Source organism: Aplysia californica, unplaced genomic scaffold (assembly GCF_000002075.1).
Source record: "Aplysia californica isolate F4 #8 unplaced genomic scaffold, AplCal3.0 scaffold00382, whole genome shotgun sequence".
Taxonomy (NCBI): Eukaryota; Metazoa; Mollusca; class Gastropoda; order Aplysiida; family Aplysiidae; genus Aplysia; species Aplysia californica.
The window spans coordinates 157,059-176,340 of record NW_004797652.1 but is presented as its reverse complement, the minus strand read 5'-3'; the positions used below and the strand labels follow the sequence as shown (position 1 = coordinate 176,340).

The following is a 19,282-nucleotide window of genomic DNA, read 5'->3' as shown; positions in this document are numbered from 1 at the left end:
AGGACGATAGACGTTTCATAGGAAAGAAGAAGCAAACCACACCAGAGCACCCGCCAACCACCCACGAACTACAGTTGGTGTGTGGCAGGCCGATATAAATTCAACAACAACATATATCGGCATAAGCCCCGTTCAGATAAATGCACAGGAGTTTAAAAATGGACATCAAAAGCGCACACAACCCCTTGCCAGCTCGATGACAATCAACCAAGCACAAAACATACCTAGTCCGCGGCTTCCTTTGCCTGTGTACAGTGACCCATGCCAATTGAAAATCACCACCAGGTTGATATGAAGAAGATGAACCACGCCTTTGTTTTAGCCACTTCGTAATCTTTTTCATCATCATCTCATGTTAGGGACACATAAAGCAAACACGGTCCAACAGATGGACTGGCACTAGTTACCTGGCTTGTCATATTTTCAAACACGAAATTCATTCACATTATAAGGGAATTACTAGATTACCACAAAGCACATTAACACTTTTAATAGAATAAGTTGAACGTTAGCACATTCCAGCAGCCTCTATTGCCCACTTTGAAATCAGTATCCAATTGAGAACATTCACAAAAGCAAACGATGAAAGGATTCCGTATCCAACAAAAAAATTGAAAGTATTTTCTAACGGTGCTAAGGGGGTGGTCAGTCACAACCCGTAATTAACTGGTTGGATGCACCATTAGTGATCCACACGGAGCAACAGCAATACTCTCTAAACTCAACTGAAGGATAATCCACCGTATAGAAAACTAGAGTATCAAAGCACCCAGGCGAGGGTAAAGCGGCGATTCTCCCTGCCCCAGTCAGCAGGCAAGCCGAACGCCGTGTTATGAGAGGAGATGTTTATCTCCTCTCAGCTAAGCATCTATCTGGTCAAACACTGGCGCTCTACGAGAGCAGGCGCCTGCCGCAAGGGCTGGGCCCCGTTTTCAGACAAAGAAATCAGAACTTGCCGCCACATAGATGTTATAAAGCTAGCTGGGTTACCGGGTGAGATTCGCGCAAAAAAAAAGAGGGAGAGAGCTAGAAACGAAAAAGTCTTCCACATGTGGAGAAGTACGCGGTGAGAACTCCTGCTGTCATGGGCATAGACATCGCGTACATTTAAAGTAACTGCAGCAACAGCAAGTCTGTTAATTCTTGTCGTATACTTAGCAGCATTTCTAAACTCACAGTGCTTATCATTGAACGGTATTGAATCGGAAAGCTTTTCTAAAAGCACAAAAGAAAAAGTAGACGGTATTTGAGCTTCACGCTTGCAAAAAATAATAATTTTTAGAGTTAAAAAAAAGACATTTACTTTTTATTAAAAGCACTTGAACGAAACCATACGAATACAAGAACGTCAAAGAAAATGTACATGCATTGTCTTATAAGGCGATGCTAAACGGTTCTCGGATTGACTCACAAGAGGAAAGTGGAAAATTCAAGCGATGAACATTTCAAGCTGGAGGATGGGAGAGGGGTAAGAAAGGGGAGGAAGGGGGGTGGGAAGGAGGCAGAGGTGTGAAGGTGCGGGCGCCTTAATGCGATACACATTTGATAGTTTTTCCACACCAGCAGACTAGGAAACGCCTTGCGTTTGGGCCTGGTGGGAGCGTTGCCTACTGAAAAACACGAGCCGACTTTTCGAAACAGCATGAATTCGAAAAGCAGTGAAAATGCTCAGAGCGTGACGGACTTCAGACACTGTTAAAATTAGTCTGGAAAGTGTAATTCTAAACCCCGGGTGCACTTCGTTGACAGCAGAACTATACTTTTATTATTGTGACATCGCTAAAAGCGCCAAGCTTTCTTTCTTAAATATAACTGCTGGTCTGCCAATTTACATCATGTCTGCAACTATACAATGTCCCGTTTGTACTCCTCGACTGACACACTTAACAGCTCTTAAGTGAAACATCCGGCGAGCCCGATATTCTGCCGCTCCGCCAAAGTGAGTTAAATGGTCTGTCCTGTGAAGTGTGGCGATTACAGCAAGGAGGAACAGAGGGTCAGTAAAGAAAGAGAACCTATCATTGGTGAAAATACGAAAAGAATCTAGCAACATTCGGGTAAGTCCCTCAAAATTCATATTTTCACAAAAGTTCTCTCCCACAACACATACACGAACACTATATTATATATATATATATATATATATATATATATATATATATATATATAACCAAAATATATTCATACAGTAACAAGACATACTATACAAAATATGTGGCTGGAGCTGTGTAGCAGCAAAAGCTGGCCTTGATCTGTCAATGATCCTTACATAATATATTGTTATGAAAACAACTGTTTTTGGTTTAAGCAAGTTTTACGGCACTTGTAACACAATCAAATTATGTAAGTGCCGAAGACTAGAGGTGCCACAAGAGTGTAACAAACCCAAAAAGAAGGATGTAAGATCAGGAGGATAGATGCTTGATTGGAAAGATGGAGTAAACCACACCACAGCACCCGCAACCATCCACAAACAGCTGTGTACTCGGCAAAAGATTCATTATACAAAAGAACGAAGACAAGCCACGGGGAAAAAATCACACCAATGTCAAGGTCGAGATGCACAAGCTTGCAATGAGAGAAACAAGCACTAGCATGAGCGAAAATGAAAACTGGGGGGTAAAACGTGCTCTGGGCCAAGGTCTGAAACATCTTCGGCAGTGCAATTCATGTTGTTGAAATAAGAACCAACAAAATTAATACAATCACTTCAAAGAACAGAGCGCGAGCACATCACAGAAGCATTTCATTGGACATTTATTATCCACAGCAAATCTAATTCCTGGAGAAGCCGAGGAGGCCAAGAGGAGAGCCTTGTGCTGTATACAGAAGCATTATAATACCTCGTTGACAGGTTCGATAAGCAGAATATGTCATTCGATTGTTGTTTTTTTAAGCCAGTCAAGTTCCAAAAAAAAAAGAAGAAAAAGAAAACCACCGTCTCGGCCATGTGACTCACCCTTTACATTAAATGCACATAGGTGTTCACCCCCCCCCCCCCCCCCCCCCCCCGACATTCAGACAGTTACCATCGTATACTCAAAGGTTAAATGCTACCCCGACCTTTGCAGAGGGAGCTCGACATCAGCTTTATTATTGTTTGAACTAACCTGCATGCATTGGTGTAACTGTAAGCACACGAGCACTTGCAAGCGCTCATCGTAAACAACACACAAAATATTCTTGGGGGGGGGGGGTGTTGCTCCTTTGACCAAATTTTCAGCGTACCTATGAGAAAACGGAGCGGGGAATGTGCCTCGAGGCCCAGGAATGCAGGTACACTTACATCAGACCCACGCAGCGATGGACCCAAGTGTCCATACCCACAGGCATGAATTGGTACAGGTTTAATGACCATAAAAAGACGGCCAGGTCACTTAGGAAGCGGAACCTCTGGTTCAATAGACCTATTTTTAAAATATAGACAATGTTGAAAACTACATGTAATTGTGTTACGAGTCACAACCTTTACAAAAGACACCCTGTTCAAGTTATCCCCGCAACCACAAAAAGGGGGAAAAGATTAAATAAAAATACGCATTATCGGCGGAAAAATACTTCATTACCACCCCCACCCTTTTTTAAACTGGTTTCTCGCTTGTTCTCAATAGGTAAGGAAAAGTGTCTACAAGTACAAGTCTCTCTGTGTAAACGTCTCAAGACTACTGCAAGCATAATTCGCGGATATCCAGGTAACTCTTCAAAAATCTTTATTTTTTAAAATATCATTTTATAAATGTCGCCTCATTAAATAATAGAGGCATTCGAACTATCAAAGTAATTCCATGTTACGAGAAAGAAAGACTGCTACATAGAACAACAGAGAAAGAAGACGCAACGAAAAAAAAAGTAGAACCTAACAGTTGCACCCTCCAACCACCTACAACTTGAGCCTTGAGAACAGAAAAATTCGAAAACACACACACACAGGACCTCTGAAATCTGAATATTAACAGGTCTCGAAACATAATGATTTTGCAAACAAAAAGTGTTAATATGGTGGGCCTCACATCAACACTTCTGTTTGCTATCGAACCTTCCACAAAAGAAAAGACAAAAGTAACCATTACTGTATAATCCCCCCACACCACAATAATATAAACAAAACCCACAAGGTCACTATGGGACCTCACGAACAAGTCGAGCACTGTAACTGATCATAAGCGCAGTTTGGTTTTCAAGATACACGACACTAAACTGGGCTTCTTTGGTTGAGGTATACATGAAGCCAGTCGCGTCTCTTCTACCTCAGCTAATCATTGCACCATTCTTTAGGCCTATAATAAAGGGACCAGAAAGAAGGTGTTCTGATACTGAGAGTGAGGGCGAGATAGAGGGGGAGGAAAAGAACAGACAGACAAGTAAATGTGATTAAATGATGTTTGGCACTCAAATTTCCAGTTGGCCCAGGTAATGACAAATTCAAATACTCGCAACAGCCGAGTTGGAATTAAAAATGTGCATAATATATTGTGACAGAGATATATGACACCAGACTGATACATGTACAAGGTTCGTGTAGGCTGTTGTTTTTCTCTCCTCGAGTTGAACACCTGTTTGGACACTGAATTTTATTCCTTTCTTAGGACAGCAACGACGCTGCTAGACCTACATACCACATTGAGCAGTGCTTTACGCTTTCGATATTAAATGAACTTTAAGAATGTTTCGAACTGAGACCACATTAAAAAGTGACCCAAAACCTCCATCCACGTACCCGGACTTCTATATTATTCAAAATCTACATTAGAGGGTTACAAAACAAAGGGCAACGGGTGTGGTTGGATGCGTATGCGTGCACTCTGCCGCCTCTTGCGACAATCGATGCAGCGAATTATTTAAGTGAATGTTTCATGAAGCAGACATTCAACAAAAGAAATTGTGCGTGAAAGTGGGCGAGTCTGGCGTGTGAGTGTATGTGGGGTGGTGGGGAAGAGGAGGAAATCTCTCTCTCTCTCTCTCTCTCTCTCTCTCTCTCTCTCTCTCTCAACTCATCTGTGTCACTACTGAGTCACCCCACGGGACGAAACTGCAGTCCAGCTGTAAAGCGATGACTAATGCGGAAGAGCGGGGGACGGCGCGGAGAACGCCCGCCCACGATCGAACAGGGGAGATAAGCTCTTCAAATGCAACCAAACTACGCGCTGCACGCTTGCCCCTCCTTATTAACTTATATACTGTCATAATATCTATTCAGTATCGACTTCCTGCAGTATTTGTATTATAATATATAAGAGTGACGCACGATTGCACTTTTTTTTGTTATGATACAAATCTCTTTCTATTTTGAAATGTTCATGTAATTTTATCGCAGTAAATACCACCAGTGTATGACCAAGGGGAATCTTTTTTTTTAATCCAGAGAAATCCTGGGGATTAACTTTCACGCCTATGAACAACATTTGGCTTGGTTGGAGTGGGAAGGGCGGGGTGGAGGGGAGAGGGCCTTAGAAGACCTTATGTTTCAAGAAGAATTAACTACAATTGTAACCTGTATAAAGGATGGGTAGTTGGATTTTCACAATTCCTTTCGAAGGAAGGTATTATGTTGTTATTCCTTATGGACACTTGAGTTTGGGGATAAAGGATTGGCTCCTAAAGTTTTATTTATACAGACAGCTGTTTATATCCTAAAAATGCCGTCTCCTAAAATTTCTTTTAGAGATGAAACTCACAATACATAATGCGCTTGACTGTTGTGGAAAACACATTTTTAGGCGTCGAGGGGAGGGGGCTGCAGGCCTAGTACAGAAGACGTCATAACAGTCATATTTGAAGTTGAGTTTTGTAAGTCTAATGGGACTCTCAGTTCTAATCTGCCCAATGCCAACCAATATCTTTGGATGTGATAGTAAGCTCCTCCAAAAGGATATTAGCGGAGTGAACACAGACCTTTATACAGATTGTCCAATGATTACCAAAGCCAAGCGTACTTTCTTTTTGTCAAAATTTGAAAATGTTAAAACTTGTAAGGAACTTTTTGATGTCTCTAGTGAACTGCTTGGCAACCAAAACAGAACAATATTACCCCCTGGCACCGATAGAGATCTTTGTAGTTGTTCTTCAGACTTTTTTTCTTTAAAAAAAATCACCTCCATCAGGCAAGAGCTCGATAAAATGTGCGCAATTGCCCCAAATTACCATCAGTTTAAGGGGCTAGTCATCGATTATTTTACTCCAGCAACGGAAGAAGAAATCAAAAAGATCATATTCGATAGTCCATCAAAAAGTTGCGCCTTAGACCCCATGCCCACCAGCCTTCTAAAAAAATGTTTGCATGAACTTCTTCCACATATCACCCAAATTGTAAATGATTCTCTCCTCACAGGCACAGTACCAAATTGCTTTAAGACAGAACATATTAGACTCCTTTTGAAAAAATCTGGACTTGATGAAAAGGACTTAAAAATTTTTAGACCAGTTTCAAATCTTTCTTTCCTTTCCAAAATTCTGGAAAAAGGTGTATCTAATAGACTGTTACATCATATTAAAGCAAATAATCTTAGCGAAGTCTATCAGTCAGCATATAAGGCACACCATAGTACAGAGACAGCGTTACTTAGGGTCTGTACTGATATTTTAAAATATATTGATAAAAAAAAGGTATGTCTTCTTACTCTTTTGGACCTTTCGGCTGCATTCGATACCATTGATCATGACATTTTACTCGAGAGATTAAATACTACTTTTGGCATAAAGGGTACTGTCCTGCGATGGTTTGAGTCATATTTTAAGGATCGAACACAAGCAGTTGTGGTTGGAAGCACGTGTTCTAATAACGTTTTGCTTAGATGTGGTGTTCCTCAGGGGTCTGTTCTTGGACCTGTCTTGTTTACAATGCATACAACCTATTGCTGATATTTTAAGACAATATGGCATGAATTACCATCTTTATGCTGATGACACTCAAATTTATAAGTCTATTGATTTCGATCAAATACCACTTTTAGTCGACTCTACTGAACAATGTACTAGTACTAGAGATTTAAAAATATGGATGACCAGCAATAAATTGAAACTAAATGATGACAAGACGGAAATAATGTTGAGTGGAAATACAAAAGCCATTAAAAATCTCCCAGAGCTACAAATTGATATTACTAACCATACTATTCGTTCAAAAAGAAGTCTTAAAAATCTAGGGGTTCAGTTGGATTATGATATGTCTATGTCCTCCCAAATTAGCCAGCTCAGCAAAAGTATTTACTTTCAGCTTAAGAAAATTGGCAGTGTAAGAAATTATTTAACTAAAGCAGCAGCCAAGACACTTGTAACAACACACATTTTATCAAAGTTAGATTACTGTAATGTTATTTTGTCCGGTTTGACATCCGAAAAACTATCAAAGTTACAAGTACTCCAAAATCAAGCAGCAAAATTGATAATGAAACAAAAGAAATCAGCGCACGTAACACCAATTCTGAAAGAACTACACTGGCTGCCAATAAAAGAAAGGACCAAATACAAAACTGCCGTTCTCTGTTTTAAATGTATAAATGATAGTGCACCTTTTAATCTTAAAACATTCCTGGAATTATATCATCCACCTAGACTAGAGCCCTTAGATCAGCCTCTGATAATCTAATTCTTAAAACTCCAAAACAAAATTACAAAACATACGGCAAGCGTTCCTTTTTGGTCTTTGGTCCCCAGGTATGGAACGAACTCCCATATAAAATAAGATCTGCCCCAACAATTTCCATTTTCAAGAATCAGCTGAAGCATTTTTTATTCACAAAAGCATACCTGTCATAATGATGTACTGTGATATATATGCATGTGTATGCCAGACTGTGAGACTGAAGAAATAGCGAGTGAGAATGAGAGAGAGAGAAAAAGAGAGAGAGAGAAAAAGGGAGAGAGAGACAGAGAGAGATAGAGAGATATAGAGAGAGGAGAGAGAGAGAGAGAGAGAGAGAGAGAGAGAGAGAGAGAGAGAGAGAGAGAACGGAAATGTTTTTCTATCTGTATAGAATTAATGTTTTAATGAATGTTTCTAGTTACTCACGTTTCAACTTTATTTTGACCCTCCGTAAATTTTTTTTGCATTGTATATTTTTCGTGAACACATTTTCAACCTCACTGCAAGACTGTTTTTCTCGTATAAAATTTTACACATATGCATTTATATTATATGTATAATACTTTGTTTTACGTACACACTTGTCGATTAATTTTTAAGATGTGATGTCTTTTTCATTGTAATGCGCATTGAGCATCTTTTAGGAAATGGAAATGCGCAGTATAAATGCTATTTGTTGTTGTTGTTGTTAGAGGGGACCCATACCTTTACTAAATGTACTTATCCAATAGAGGGGGGACCCATACAGAATGACAATAAACCATTATGTTTCATTGGGGTATAAACTGATGTTCTCCAATTCCAAATTCACATAAAAGACGTATGACTGATTGAAAGTGTATAATCAGTGTTATCTCCAAAACACGAAAATTTAGGATAAAGACATGCACCATTGTAAAGAAAAGACAGGAAAAATTTGAACACACTTTCTCACGATACTTGTCTCAATCAATCAAATAAAACAGAGCAGTCACTCACAACAAGTCCCAGCATAAAGCAAGGACGGGGGGTGGGAGGGGGGGAGGTCTTGGAACTTGTTGGGTTAGTGATGGAATACCATGAAAATATAACTCATAAACGGATGGAATACCTCACCTCCTGATTGTAACACTGGTACATCACAAAAAGTACGGCTTTTTAAAGTATAACCAAACTATCACAAAGGTAAGGACACTAATCCTACCAACAGCTCAACAAAATTAAGTTCAAATAGCTATAGGTAATGGAGAAAACATTTTTTTTAAACCCTACTTAAGTCGAAATTGTCCAAGACACCCATTCATAATCAAGGAGAAGGGAAAGTAGTTGTCTTGTACAGGGTCATAATAATGTCAATATGGAGTTATTGGTATCATCTTGAAGCTTGTTCATTTGTCTTGCCTTTGATGAAAAAAAATACCCATTAATCTTGAAGCCAAAATATTTGCGATTCAATCAGGTGGGGGTCGTCGCCTGGTGTGAGAGGTGAATTAACGAGAAAATAGCTGCCAACATTTGGCAACTTCGAAAGCTTAAATGTACAGTAGCATTCGCTTAAACTGAAATCTGCGGGACTGCCAGATTTTCTTCAGTTTAGAAAGGGTGTTCAAATAGAGATTATTGTCAACAGCATTGCGTTGGGAATGCCATGCTTGCCGTAAATTGCATTTTTTGAGAGTTTTTCTCATCTATCTCTTTCAGCAACTACAATTTAAGCTGCAGGCTGTACACATTGTTATTTCTCCAACATTGTCAGCATCCTTAATTTGCCGACCAGTCACACAGAACAGACAAAAGAGAAGATCAGAACTCTGTACTGTGCTCTGCAGTCAAGTGCTCATGAGTAGAGCATATAAACTAACTTCGAAGAGACAAAAGGCCATGACCAACTGAAGGTCGTGCGACAGACGCACATTTACTATCCTTGCCTCCCTTCACCAACATAGTGTATAGGCCCAAATGTGTGTGATAAAGGTGAGCAAACAGTACTCAGTACACTGGCCATGCCTTTCTCTGGCCCGCAATCGACACATGCATTCTCGTGTTTCTTTCATCAGTATCACTATCTTGAAGCATCATCATCATCATTGCCTTTCTCACCCTGCACCAGGGTATAGGCCACGGACAAACACCTTCCACCTTTCTCTATCCTGGGCTAGCCTCTTGATGTTATTCCATGTCTTCCCATTTTTCTGTACATCCACTTCTGTGATTCTTCTCCAGGTTCCACGCGGTCTTCCCCTTGATCTCTTACCCTGTGGGTTCCAATCCAAAACTTTCTTTCGCCTTCTTCCTACCTCATCTCTGACTGGGATCTGTCTTGTTTTCCTTAACATTTCCACATTGGTGACCCTGTCTGTCCATCTGATCCTCAGTACAGTCCGTGCCGGCTTTAAGCACGCCGGCCTTTAGCACGTTTCGTACTCAAGCACGTTAAACGGCTCTTATCAAATTTTTGTTATATAAATTACACGGCTTTAAGCACGGTAACTTCGGCTTCAAGCACGCCTCATTTACAAGACAATCAATATTTTCATGATGACCCATCGAAGTTCGAACACAGTTTACACCGCAGAGGTGGAGTGTGTCAAAAGAAACACAAAGAACGCAAGTGATGGACACACACACTCACACGGGCGGAGAGGAAGGCAAAGATATGCACACAGCCATGCGCGCGGATATAGGATCTAGCCTAGGCCTAGGGCAAAGCTACACACGACCAAAAAAAAAATACAAAGAGAGTCGAGGAGACGAGAAAGGGAGGCTGGCTGCGATTTCACCTTTGACCCTCGCTATCTATTAATCCTGATTGTGTATCACGCACGAGGTGGGATGAAGGCGGTTGTATGAGTGGCACAGCGGGCAGTGGTACGCACAGGCAGTGTGTTACAGTAGGCCTAGTGTGCTGTATCGTGACTAGCCGTCTAAATTAAGTTTTCATTTCCCATTCGACCACAAAACAAAAAACAAACAAGCGAACAAAAACTACCATGGCGGATGTCTAAATAACAACAGTGCACACTTTTGCGGGACCGCTATAGGCCTACTTACAAACAAAGGGAAATAGCACGGGAAATTTTCTACATGAAAATCTCTGGATTATGTCTACTTCGCACTTAAGCACACTTCGGCTTTAAGCACGCTTAAGCTTTCTCCCGATGACCATGCTTAAAGCCGGCATGGACTGTAACTTTCTTAGACAACTGTTCAAGAAAACCTGGATTCTCTTTATGCAAGTCTGTGAAGCGTTCCATGTCTCACATCCATACAACAGGACCAACTTCACTTGAATTGAAAATCCTCAGCTTTGTTCGAAGTGAGATATCTCTGGTCTTCCAAATCCTAACCAAAGATATGAAAGCAGCCTGTGCTTTTCCAAAGCGGGACTATTTCAGCACCTGTTCCTCCCTCTCTGTCAATTATACTCCCAAGATAGCAGAAGGTTTCAACATTTTCTAGTGCCTTTCCTTCTATTGTAATCTGCTCCTTTTTTTGTGCATCTGTCCTTAGGACCTTTGACTTTCCGGGGTGGATCCTCAATCCAACAGACTCTGATAGGCTGTTTAATACTGAAGTCTTTGCTTGCATCTGTTCCTGGGTGTGCGACAGAAGCGCCAAGTCTGCAAAATCCAGATCGTCCAACTGTGTCCATGGTGTCCATTGTACACTATTTCTGTGTCCTCCGGTGGTTTCCTTCATCAGCCAGTCGACTGCCAATATGAAAAGGAACAGTGATAGTAAACATCCCTGTCTCACAACAGTCTTGATGTCAACGCTGTCAGTGAGCTGGCCATCATGTACAACCCTGCAACTTGTCCCTTTGTACATGCTCTTGATGAGGTTCACTAACTTCTGTGGGATTCCGTGGTGCCTCATTATCTTCCATAGTGTTGCTCGGTCTATACTGTCAAAGGCCTTCTGATAGTCAAGGAAGTTGACGATCAGCTGGGAGTTCCACTCCAGGGACTGTTCCACAATAATCCTCAGCATGGCAATCTGGTCGGTGGTTGAGCGCTTTTTCCAGAAACCAGCCTGTTCATCCCGTAGTCTTGGATCCGTTGCTGTCTTGATTCTCTCCAGAATGATTCTGTTGAACATCTTACCTGGTATTGAGAAAAGAGTGATCCCTCTGTAGTTGCTGAAATCCCCTTATTTTGGAAGCTTCACGAGGTGTCCTTCTTTCCAATCCTTTGGGAACTTGCTCTCATTCCAGATCCTGGAAAACAGTGGGAGGACGACGTCTGCCGTCACATTGGCATCTGCTTTTAGGGCTTCAGGTGGAATCTGGTCAGGACCGGCCGCTTGACCTTTGTTCAGCTTCTTAATGGCATCCAGAATCTCTTGTTTTGAAGGAGCATCACAGCAGATTGGTAACTCATTTCTTGCTGGCAGGATGTTTGGTGGGTTTCTCAGAGGTGGTCTGTTCATGAGACTGTTGAAATGCTCTACCCATCGTTTAGACTGAGCTTCCTTTCCAAAAATGGTTTTCCCCTCTTGGTCCTTTACTGGTACTTCAGGTTTCCCGTATTTTCCAGCAAGTGTCCTTGTGGTCTGGTAAAGGATTAGCATGTGCCCTCCTACCGCTGCTTCCTCTGCCAGCCTGTTCATGAATTCCTCCTTCTCTTTTCTTAGTGATTTCTTGACATCTTTGTTGTCATGTACTGCTCCAATGCATCCGCTCTTGATCCTCTTGTTCTACTTGCATTTGCTTCTGCCTTCAGCTGTCTTCTTATCCTAATTAAATCCAATGAGTGTTGGCTAATCCATTCCTTGAGCTCCCATTTCTTCACACCGAGTACTTCTTGACATGTTGATGTAAAGACTTCTTTGACCTTGGTCCAGTGTGTATCCACCTCCGTGTGCTCTCCACCAAGATCCGAAAGAGGTTGAAGTCTGTTCCTCAGCTGCAGCTGAAACTCTTCTTTCTTGTGTCCATCCAAGAGACTTACTTGGAACTTTGTTCTTTTGATTCATGTGCTGGTTCCGAGCTTTTTGAGTTGAAGCTTGAGTTTTGCCAACACCAACAGCAGACGATGATCCGAAACAACATCTGCCCCTCTCTGTACTTTGACATCTTCCAGAGAACGCCTGATCTTGAAGCACGAAAGCCTAAAGTTTGCATTACCGGGGGGGAGGTTGCTTTTGAAGATTTAGTCGGCATAACCATCAAAATTCTTTTAAGTTTAGAAATCGAAATATTTCGGTTAATCAATGGTTTTCTTACAAAGAACAAAAAAAAAATTATGTTATTTTCTTTCAGGTTATCCCTGTTTTCAGTTTAACCGTGGTCAGTTTAAGCGAACTCCACTGCATTTGAAAACTGTACATTTACATTTTTTCTGTGATTTTGATTGATGTTTTCCCTGTAAAGTCCTCACAGAAATCATCATAATTATAAGTTTTTAAATGGAAATAACATGTTTGAGCCAAATAAAAAATATCTTAAGAATTGCCCAACAAGCAGACAAATATCCGTTTCTTCATGATTCTTATTTTAATGAGAGCCTGATTTCACCATAATGACACTCATTTTATTTAGAGTAACTCAAAGGGGGAAATGTGACGTGGTCATTTGCACAGGTGGCTGTTGGACAGGAGGCAGTTAAAGCAGGTTCAACTGTAGTTTGGATGACAGGGGCAACCCACAAGGACGCACACAGGGCTTGAAATAGACCGCGGCAATTTGCCTTGGTGCTTTGCAATTTGCCGTAATGCCCTTAAAATCAAAGGGTTAACCGCGGCACTTTTTGACGTGCCTTTGTTTTTTTGTTTTTTAAAAATGTACCACCATGAAAATAAATCAATATTTGTCCTGTGCTCAGCTGTCACTTTTGGAGAAAAAAATGAAAAGAAAGTTATACAAGCGTCTTGTCGGGTTCGCCGCCATGGCAGGTAAGTGAACCTTAGTCACAAGATACCGCATCATGTGAGCACCGGTTGTTGGGGTCACCTAAGTGCATTCAAATTCTGAACGCCGCGAAGTATGGAACTCCGGAATGGGGGGGGGGGCATTATTGATTATTTTTAATTTTTAAGATACACAAATAAGGGAGGGGGGGGGTATGAAGACATCCCGTTAGACTTGTCTGAAATCTCATCAAAGCTTCAGCCAGACACTGCTCAGCTTGACCATTTTGTCCATTTTGTCATGGCTAGTGCAAACACTCACATTAACCAAACCTCAGCAGTGTCTGAAAAAAGATCTGGACGAAAAAGAAAACTGCAGATGTGAGAGAAAGTGCAAGTGTGATGATTACAAACATGAAAGATGTGTTGGATATAAGCCGGAGCTGTGCTTGGAAGAAAGATTTTCTGGCACATCAGAAGATAAAGTTTTGAAGAGTGCAGGGATATTAATTGACTGGACAAAGGTGCCTGAAACTAACAAAATGGATGAGTTGAAAGAATATGGTGAGACACAGATGGATGACTTAATAGCTCATTATGAGACTGTGCTTCAACACCAAGGATGCTCTACCCTGAAAATAAAGAAAGAGTGGCTAATTTTTCTCTCCTAAAGTCAGGGCTTATTACCTCTGAGTGAGAACAAGACAAGTTCAGTCTTGAAAAAAGCAAGGAAATTTCCCAGTCTGTCTCATTTGGCTCATATAATCCCTGTTTTCTTTGAAGAGGCGCATCCTTGGTGACTGAATGCATTTGCTTTGCAGAGATATGCTTGTAAAGATCATGCTTATATGTCCCAATGGTCCTGAGATCAAAGAATTCTACCCAGAACTCTGCATTGCCAAGGGGCAAAAGATGTGTCTCACAAATATACGTCCTGATAATACAGCACTATTCCCTGAAATCATCTGCTCTGGTGATACTTTTTAAAATCACTTGTGTTTTCCCATAAGGGACAAACAGTAAGCCAGTCTTTTTCTATAATGTGTGTGCCAACATATATTTTCAATATTCTGATCATCTAGTGATTTACTTAGTTTTCATTCATGATTTTACAAATTTTCCTATAACTCTATACTTTTGTTGAGAACAAGAATAAAGTGTATTGTTATAAACGTTGTGATGCATGATCCAGTATTACCAACTTTAATCAACAAAATGATCACCTATAATTTTTGCCTTGGTGCCCTAGAAAATCGCCTTGGTGCCCTCTGATTTTTAGGCCCCACCGAGGCAATTTTTGCCTGCTGCCCTCCTGAACACCTAATTCAAGCCCTGCATAAAGTATTCCATATAAGGCAATAGCACAGGTAATTAACACATTCAGTGCTTGTGGATGAGATTAGAATTTGTTTGGGGATTCTTCCCTTGAGGAAATTCTTTTCTTGGGTATTTTTTTAAAAATCAAATTTTGATGAAATATACGAACAAGCTTAAACCCTACATCAAAATGTCAAAAAATTAATTTTCATAAAATGTGCTTTTGGGGAAATATTTACACTTGTATTGATGATAAGTTATCATAAACAAGCCAATGCTTTTTTCTTCATTATAAACAAAAATTAAAAAATCAAAGGTCAAATTCAATCACTTCTTGTTTCATACAAAATTTTCAAGTTATTACAATTTCCATCTCACACACTTATCTGCAGCCATTATAAAGAAATAGCCACTGCAATTTTCAGAAGAAAAGACCAAAAAAATTAAGTAACAGTACCCGTTTACCTGAACTGTGTACATCTAACTTCTACGTTTTATGTCCACACGTGTAACAAGCCACACACTGCATCACGGACATCATGGATGCCATACATTGCGCAGACACAGCTCAAGACGCTTAATAAACGTGTAGCAGAAGTTGTTTGTTTTTGTTTTAGTTGAGGTTTTACGGCGCTCGCAACTGAATAAAACCGACAGACATTATAAATCATCTATCTAATTTCGAGGCCTAGATCTAAACGAAGATTGGGATGTCTTTTCGACGAACGATTGTTTTTTCCTCCGTTTTGGAGTTGGAGGAATCAATAAGAAAATTTGATGAAAAAAACAATGTCATAGAATCTAGTCAAGATCTAATTTCAATCGAGCAGTCACCCTCTCTATTTCTCTGTCTCTCCCCTCTTTTTCTGCTTGTCCGTGTCTCTCTCTATCTGTATCGCTCGCCTTCTCTTTCTCTTGTTTGTCTCTGTCTTTCTTTCTACCCCACCTACTTTCCCACTATCTTTCTCCCGTTCCCTTCTGTCAACTGGGGCATGTATATATTTTATAGCACTTCCCCCTACTCTGTCTCTCTCTCACACACACACTCTACCGGGGCTGGGCGCTGAAACTTTCCTAAATTACAAAAGATTTCCTCTACCGGGTCTGTATACTAAGTGACTATTCCCGGTTACCGGGTCTGTATACACTTAGTTACAAATATCCTAATTCATCCATGCAAGTCTAGATCATTCGCACTACAGAATACCAGTACAACTGTACTGTAGGCCTCTACACTCTACAAACTGTCTATGTATAAAAGGCACGTACTGATAATTACGCATTGGGTGGATCCATGGAATGTGCAACAATCCATCAATTGTTGCTCATTCTGTAGATAGGTGGATCACGCAGCGCTTTTGTGGATCCATAGACAGGATGTTAACTTTCGCTTAGAAGTGTGCAATGTCAATGGTATGGATGGACAATCATCTGATGTTAACACCTTTTTTCGTAACAGCAGAAAAAAAACGAAACACTTGACACTCGGGTAAGATCTAAGATCCGTTGAGCATTCTACGGATCCATAAAAAGTGCTCCGTGATCCACCCATCTATTTATTTTCTAATACAAAATGTGCGCAAGTTGCAACAATCCATGGATTGTTGCGCATTCTATGGATCCACAAAAAGCACTGCGCGATCCACAGTCTATAGAATGCGAAACAATCGATGGACTGTTGCGCATTCCCTAGCAATGCCAATGAAAATTTAAATTTTCACTTTTGCCCCCTTTTTTTGGTACCTAAGAAAGAATTTTCAATTCTGATAATTATGCTTCTTGAATTTTGAGAATCGGTTCATAAATAAAAAAGTTATGGGGTTGTAAAGGTCGGCAAAATATGGATGACCCACATATAGGAAAATACTCCTAAAAAGTGGACCACGCAGTAGCAGATTCTGTAAGAAAATCGACGATATCTCAGTAACTAATCCGAGTGTTCGAGAGAAACTTGGCTACCCGATGTGTTTTTGAGTGTAGAAATCATTTCTGCAGTCAAATTTATTACCAATTTCGTAGTTATTTTGTTATAATTAAAATTGTGGTGTACATATTACGATTTTGCGAAAAAGGGGTGTCGGGATGAGTCCATTTTATTTATAGCATCGTATCACAACATGGGATCTTTAAGAATATATGTCGGCAGCGTGACTAAATAATTGCAAAGCTTTTTATGATGACTTTAGACCATGCCAACCGTAAAAGATAAGTTAATTCAATCTAGCATGCCGTACAATTAAAAATTCTTTTTTCCCGTTGTGACGCGAACACCCCGAGACGAGATAACCTCGCCTCGGAATACCCCCATTGCGATGTTACAGGGGAATAGAGAGAAAAACAACCGGATGCGCGCGCCCGCCATTGCCCTATTTCAAGTGACCAATGAACGGGCCCGGAATAGTCATGCGGGGATTTGTAGGTCACAGACATTTGCCACGGGAGTGAGGGGAAAATGGCCGGTCTCCATGCGAAGCCGCTTTGGATAGGGGGGTAGTCGTAGATTTACGATCGGGTCTAAACAACTACTTGACACAGAACTCTCAAATTTGAGCACACTATACTATAGAGGATAGATAGATCTATTACCATCTGGGCGTTGAAATTCAAACTCCTTATAGTTTTCGGTGTACACGATACGAAAGTGTTCCCGACACCAAAAGTATAGGTTAATTTATGTGTACGAACTTCAACGTCCACATATCATTAGTTTGCCCTATTTTCTGATTGGCAGCCGAGTTTCATTCGGATTGGTTCGGAAATAGAGCAGACCGAGGTTGACAAAGTCAGTCACCTACGCTTCGGCCGGGTCCGCAAAATCGTCCGTAAACGGGGACCAAATTTTCGCCTCGCGGGAAAGCCCGATTGGCATTGCTACATTCCCATGGATCGACAGACTGCTGTATTAGAAACCGGCAAATGCGTTGCGTGATCCGCACCATTCATTGCCACTGACAAAATGTTATTCAGTATAAAAACTGAGTGAGTTCAGCATGAGCATGGAGTAGATGCTTTTCAGGTTTTAAAAATCTATATACCTAGAGTCTAGAGTCTAGATCTAGAATCTAGATATCTAGTAGAACACGACTTGGCACACAAGCAGAGATCTAAATCTAGACTAGATCTAGTGTAGTGAGAAGAGTGGCAGTGGCAGAGGAGTTTCAGTTACACTTAGAAGTTAGAGACACGACTTCAACTGATTTCCAGGCAAGTCCAAACAGAACAACAGTTCTGATAATATGAAATTCTCCACCTAAAATCTGCTTTGAGCACCACTTTAGCGCAAAAATACATGGTAACAACTTACGTCCACCGGAATCTTTATCCGTAACTAAGACGATGACAGCATGAGTGAATAAGATCACTCACTAAATCAGCCAATAAGATCGAATAAAAGGTGAACTTACGTTCGTTTCTTGTCATCGTGCTTTATCCGCGGCTTCGCCTTGGAACGTTTTTTCCTTGCCTGAATGGCTAGGGCTGAAAGAGACAAAACACACGAGTTAAACCATTAGTTTTCTTTGATTTCAATAAATTAAATACAAAGAATAAACTCAGAAAACTATGTTTTATTCAAACCTTTGCGAGGAATTTTCGAGCTCATCTTGTGTTTTTCTTCATTTGGAACAGCTAAGCGCATGCGTATTTGTTGCTTAGTTGCATTCTGGGAAATAACTTTCAGAACGGATTTTACATGGTTAGCAACTCTAAAAATGTGTTTAAAATAACCCAGTACGTTTTATGTCCCTTTATTTTGTGAACCAGCAGGTGTTTGATTGTTTCAGGGAGCAACATCCCTGCACTCCGGACATGTCCATTGATGCTCCGTTGCTCTCTCCAAAATGTTGCCGAGGGTCCTTCTACTGATAAAAAAAGGTGGTCGCACCAGGAGCGAAAAGAGGAGGGCGATGCAAGCGATGCGACGTTCTAGTTCTATAGCATTTTTCATGTCAATTTTAGCTGAAAATTAGCAGAAAAAGATTGGTGTTGTTTCTCCTTATTGACGTGAAAATGCTAAAGAACATACAAAGAAAAAGCGTCAAAAATCTGATGAAATACAACACTTGACGAGAATTCTATAACATGATAATTATAGAAGCATAGGTGTGTTCAAAACAAATCCATATTTTGCAATATATAGAGTGCGTGCCTGTCTAACATGCATGCACGCACACACGCACGCACGCACCCACCCACACCCACCCACACACACACACACACACACACACACACACACTCACACACAACACACCTTGGAGGATCACTGTAAACAAGACATGCTAAAATCGCAGAGAGATTACCCTGTACATAATTAAACGACGAAAGTGACCCCCGACTCAATCTTATACATGCACTGTAAAACAAAGCATAACTGAACCTGAAGACAGAAATCTAAGAATAAAACTTAAACTACAATAATTTACTTGACACAAGGCTCAAACAATACCACCACCTACAACAACAACAACAACAACAACAACAACAACAACAACAACAATAATAATAATAATGCATGTAATAATAATTATCAATGAGAAGAAGAAGAAGAAGAAGAAGGAG

The 19,282-nt window shown here is 40.6% G+C and overlaps 1 protein-coding gene and 1 long non-coding RNA gene across 2 annotated transcripts in view; one reads left to right on the top strand and one right to left on the bottom strand.

Annotated features, from left to right (window-relative positions):
• LOC101850188 (SRSF protein kinase 3) overlaps window positions 1-18,376 on the bottom strand; it is a 58,168-nt gene extending 39,792 nt beyond the window's left edge. The window contains exons 1-2 of the mRNA XM_005103612.3: window positions 18,302-18,376; window positions 18,130-18,202 (exon numbers count right to left, since the gene is read on the bottom strand). Of these exons, the coding sequence (XP_005103669.1) occupies window positions 18,130-18,202; window positions 18,302-18,362 (134 nt within the window). The 5' untranslated portion in view covers window positions 18,363-18,376. The remainder of the gene's footprint in view (window positions 1-18,129; window positions 18,203-18,301) is intronic.
• LOC118478152 overlaps window positions 1,788-19,282 on the top strand; it is a 23,795-nt gene continuing 6,300 nt past the window's right edge. Inside the window, exons 1-2 of the long non-coding RNA XR_004858851.1 lie at window positions 1,788-2,057; window positions 3,612-3,692. This is a non-coding gene — a long non-coding RNA (uncharacterized LOC118478152). The remainder of the gene's footprint in view (window positions 2,058-3,611; window positions 3,693-19,282) is intronic.